Source organism: Penaeus monodon, chromosome 29 (genome assembly GCF_015228065.2).
Source record: "Penaeus monodon isolate SGIC_2016 chromosome 29, NSTDA_Pmon_1, whole genome shotgun sequence".
Lineage (NCBI taxonomy): Eukaryota > Metazoa > Arthropoda > Malacostraca > Decapoda > Penaeidae > Penaeus > Penaeus monodon.
Genome location: NC_051414.1, coordinates 28,801,563 through 28,801,907, shown reverse-complemented (window position 1 = coordinate 28,801,907; position 345 = coordinate 28,801,563). Strand labels below are relative to the sequence as shown.

Here is a 345-nt window from a genome sequence, read left to right as displayed (position 1 = left end):
TAATGAATGCACTTCGCGGCCCATCATATACCTTTCGTTAGGATTCCTTTTGTGGGTATATCTTGCCCGCTTTTTTTTGCAAATTTCTTATTAGTTCGTCGAGAGGGTTCCCTTCCGCTTTCTGTAATGGAATACAAATTTACAAGAGACAGGAAACAATTGAAATGGTCTTTAAAATTCGAAATGAAAATAAGAGATCGACTTTGGTTATTAAACACATATTACTTGGAGTTTCATGATTTTTGCCGTTACTTTCAGATTTCTTTTCTTCTGTTTTGTCGTTCGGTTTAACTTCCCGTTGTGTGCCTAACTTCCGTTTCCTGTGGCCACCAACTGGAAAGTAAG

General features: G+C 37.7%; 1 protein-coding gene across 1 annotated transcript in view; it reads right to left on the bottom strand.

Moving 5' to 3' along the window:
* Positions 1-345, bottom strand: part of LOC119592115 — a 15,745-nt gene that overhangs the window by 5,593 nt on the left and 9,807 nt on the right. Inside the window, exons 5-6 of the mRNA XM_037940935.1 lie at positions 226-333; positions 32-121 (exon numbers count right to left, since the gene is read on the bottom strand). Of these exons, the coding sequence (XP_037796863.1) occupies positions 32-121; positions 226-333 (198 nt within the window). The remainder of the gene's footprint in view (positions 1-31; positions 122-225; positions 334-345) is intronic.